The following is a 3,296-nucleotide window of genomic DNA, read 5'->3' as shown; positions in this document are numbered from 1 at the left end:
ATGTAAATATTCTCACCAAAATTAATAATTTGAACATAAGTATATATTTTGAAAATAGAATGGAGGTTTATATAATTAAAGCAAAATAAAAGAAATGTTAGAGTACTTCACTCTTATAATTGTGATAAATAAAATAAGTTGAAGTGTTATATTTAAAATCAAATTAAACTCTTAACTAACCACTAGCAATGGTACAAACACAGTATAATAATTTATCTAGCATCAAATGTAATTTTCGCATGGCATTTTGTCTTTGAGAATTTTAGATGATACATTGACTTTTTTTCCTGTAATAATATGGATATTAGAAGTAAAAAAACAATAAATACATAATACATATCCAGAAATCCTCTAGAATTGCTGACTAAACCTAATTCTAATTGTTTTGTTGTGAAACAAAAACATCCATAACACGGTTAGTCCTATTCTGATATTCACGATCAAGAAGTACTGAATTCTCTTTCCTTTCAGATAGGCCCTAGAAGAAAAAATAAGACTGAAATGCCAACAAGCGTCTATTATTGAATTGACGGAGAGTATAGTATCTATTTTGGAAACATCGAGTGTCAAAGTCACTGAATGGGTAAGTCGCTAGTCACCGTTACCCTATGCTCAGCAACTCCCCCAACCCACGGTGCGTGACAGAAATGGGTTTGCGGTTCCGAGTCAACATCATTCAACAACAGTTCAAGGCTTTTACGTCTACATCAACAAACATAAATCAAACAGATGTTTTGAAAAGTCAAAATGTCACGTACCCTTAAAATCCGTACGAAGAAGGCCCATGAAGCTTTTCTCCCATGGCTTCCACTCATTCCTTCCTCCTCTTCTCTATTCTCCTTCATCTTCATTTTCACTCCTCAACTTCACAAAGTTGGGTCAAAGCTGGTTATTGGTATGCTGGCAGTGAATCCCCCATTCCTGACATAAACTCTGCTTTGTTCACGCACCTTATATGCGCCTTCGCTAGCGTCAATTCCTCAACTTACGAGATTTCCATAGCCAAATCTGACCTGCAATATTTCTCCACCTTCACCAACATCGTCAAGAGTAAAAACCCCTCGATCGTCACTCTTTTCTCTGTATGGAACGGACAGGCAGAAACTGCACAGGGTATTCTGGGCAAGAAGGTGAACGATTCGGTCCTTTCTTCGATGCTCAGAACCGCTTCTTCAAGAAAATCTTTCATTCAGTCCTCCATACAAACAGCTAGACGACATGCGTTTCAGGGCATTGACTTGTGCTGGCTTTGGCCTCAAGCAGAATCGGATATGACCAACTTGGGAATTCTGCTTCACGAATGGCGACTTGCTGTGGATTCTGAGAACAGAAGCTCTGGAGAATCGTCGTTGATATTGAGTATGGGTCTTCATTACTTGCCCACTGTTTTTGGGAATCTGAGTTATCCCGTTGATTCTTTGGTGAAGAATCTGAACTGGGGTCATATTATGGCTTATGATTATCATCTTCCTTCACTGGAAAATTTCACGCATCCTCATGCTGCTCTGTATGATCCTATAAGCCATGTGAATACTGATTTTGGTATAAGGAAATGGCTGAGCAGAGGATTTCCTTCTAATAAACTGCTTCTGGGATTGCCTTACCATGGCTACGCTTGGGCATTGGATAGTCCCAAGGAAACCGCGATTGGTTCTCCATCATCGGGTCTGGCTGTGACGCAAGATGGGTCTATGAGCTATAAGTATATCAAGTGGTATGTTCGGAGTTATCGTGCTCCTACGTTGTATAATGCTACCTATGTCGTGAATTATTGCACCATTGGTTCTATTTGGATCAATTTTGATGATGTTGAAGCTATCAAAACTAAGGTTGCTTATGCCAAGGAAAAGAATCTGCTGGGTTACAATGTATTTCAGGTGATAAATGATGATAATTGGGTACTTTCTAAGGCAGGTAAAGAATATAGTTTACCCATTGCAAACAACTGATATCTTCTATATAGGAGGGTTATGCTTTCCGTGGGGTCATACTTATGCATACAAAATTATATCTACTCAAACATATTAAGAAAATATGCGGTTTCCATATTACCATTATAGTGTTGGAAGAAAACCCTGTATCTACAATGGAACTCTGTTCTATAAATTGTATTTACAATCTTCATTAATCATTAGGGTCATTGTGTGAGACTGTGTGTCTTTTCCATTCAATGTTCTCTGGTATTTTAACTCATAACACTATGGTATCTCCTTTTACATTGTTTCTGATAGCTTCATACTAAGGTCTAGTTTACTTGAATACTTTATACTACTTTCCTAATATGAAGTTTACTTCTTTCTTTCTGGGAAACTCTCATTTGGAAGCAATGTAGTGCCTTCTTGTATGACATTCATGTTTTTTTCCCAGTAAGCATACCGCCTTTTTTCCCCTTGTGATCATTTTTTTTTTAATTTAATTTGATTAAGTAGTCTTGACTCTTTAAGTTCCTGACTACTCTATAAACCCTAATCTGTACACGTTATGTAACTTGGTGTAGAGTAGAGGGGCTTCCATTAACAGTTTCCGAGTGATTAGATGCATTATTCATTGTACAAAACCACAAGTTCATCTATCTTCTTTCAATTTTTCCTTACTATGGAATGCCACTCCAAAAGCTAATTCAGCAGATCACAGTAACCTTTGAAAGCTGCATACCTGTTGGAAGTAATAGCTAAAAATATTGAATGGAAATCCTTTCACACTCAAAGAATGTGAAGATACTCGTGAAAACTCAAGAAAACCAGAAAAAAAATGATATTGATTTTTGTGAGAATTAACAACTCAAGATGAACATCATTGACAGCTCAAGATGAAGCAACTGATCATGGAAACAGACGGAGGCTATTACTTATTATTTTACTTCCAGTTGCAATCGTCATAACATTGGGAGTCTTTCTACTGTGCTGCTTAAGAAGCAAGTCATTCAAATCAAAAGGTAATCAATAATTTAAATTTGAATGTTCTGGTTATTTTTACTAAGTACTGGTAAAAAGAGAATTAACGCTCAGACCTTTCTGTTTTCTCCATTTATTACAGTGAAGATGGTGCTTGGCAAAAGTTTGCCGTCTGAACCAGAAGGTTCCATCCGCCATGCTGAGAGCATTGAAACCAGTGCTCCACATCTTGAAGAATTTAGCTTTGCCGTCATAGAGCGGCAACAAAAGATTTTTCTGTAGAAAAACAAGCTAGGAGAGGGTGGATTTGGCTCTGTTTACAAGGTAATAGATTTGGCCCTTTGAACATTTGTTTCTGTAAGATATTCTTGATAAAGAAGCTATATTTTCTAATTACAAGTG

The 3,296-nt window shown here is 36.9% G+C and overlaps 1 protein-coding gene across 1 annotated transcript; it reads left to right on the top strand.

Annotated features, from left to right (window-relative positions):
• The first annotated feature begins 800 nt into the window (after window positions 1-800).
• LOC114739687 (class V chitinase-like) lies at window positions 801-3,176 on the top strand. Its single transcript, XM_028927763.1, has 3 exons — window positions 801-1,914; window positions 2,804-2,935; window positions 3,037-3,176. Exons 1-3 carry the CDS (start codon window positions 801-803, stop codon window positions 3,174-3,176), a joined length of 1,386 nt encoding a protein of 461 aa, XP_028783596.1.
• Window positions 3,177-3,296: the final 120 nt, after the last annotated feature.

This window comes from Neltuma alba, unplaced genomic scaffold (genome assembly GCF_004799145.2).
Source record: "Neltuma alba isolate B1F8T4 unplaced genomic scaffold, ASM479914v2 tig00002875_pilon, whole genome shotgun sequence".
Taxonomy (NCBI): domain Eukaryota; kingdom Viridiplantae; phylum Streptophyta; class Magnoliopsida; order Fabales; family Fabaceae; genus Neltuma; species Neltuma alba.
Note: the sequence above shows the minus strand (reverse complement) of the source record. Positions and strands in the feature narration are given on the sequence as shown.

What these genes read in the sequence shown, in the direction of transcription:
- LOC114739687 (XM_028927763.1), top strand. Translation starts at nt 801, where the DNA reads ATGGCTTCCACTCATTCCTTCCTCCTCTTCTCTATTCTCCTTCATCTT. An exon ending in TTGGGTACTTTCTAAGGCAG is followed by an intron (nt 1,915 to 2,803) that starts GTAAAGAATATA and finishes CATCATTGACAG; the next exon opens with CTCAAGATGAAGCAACTGAT. An exon ending in CAAGTCATTCAAATCAAAAG is followed by an intron (nt 2,936 to 3,036) that starts GTAATCAATAAT and finishes CATTTATTACAG; the next exon opens with TGAAGATGGTGCTTGGCAAA.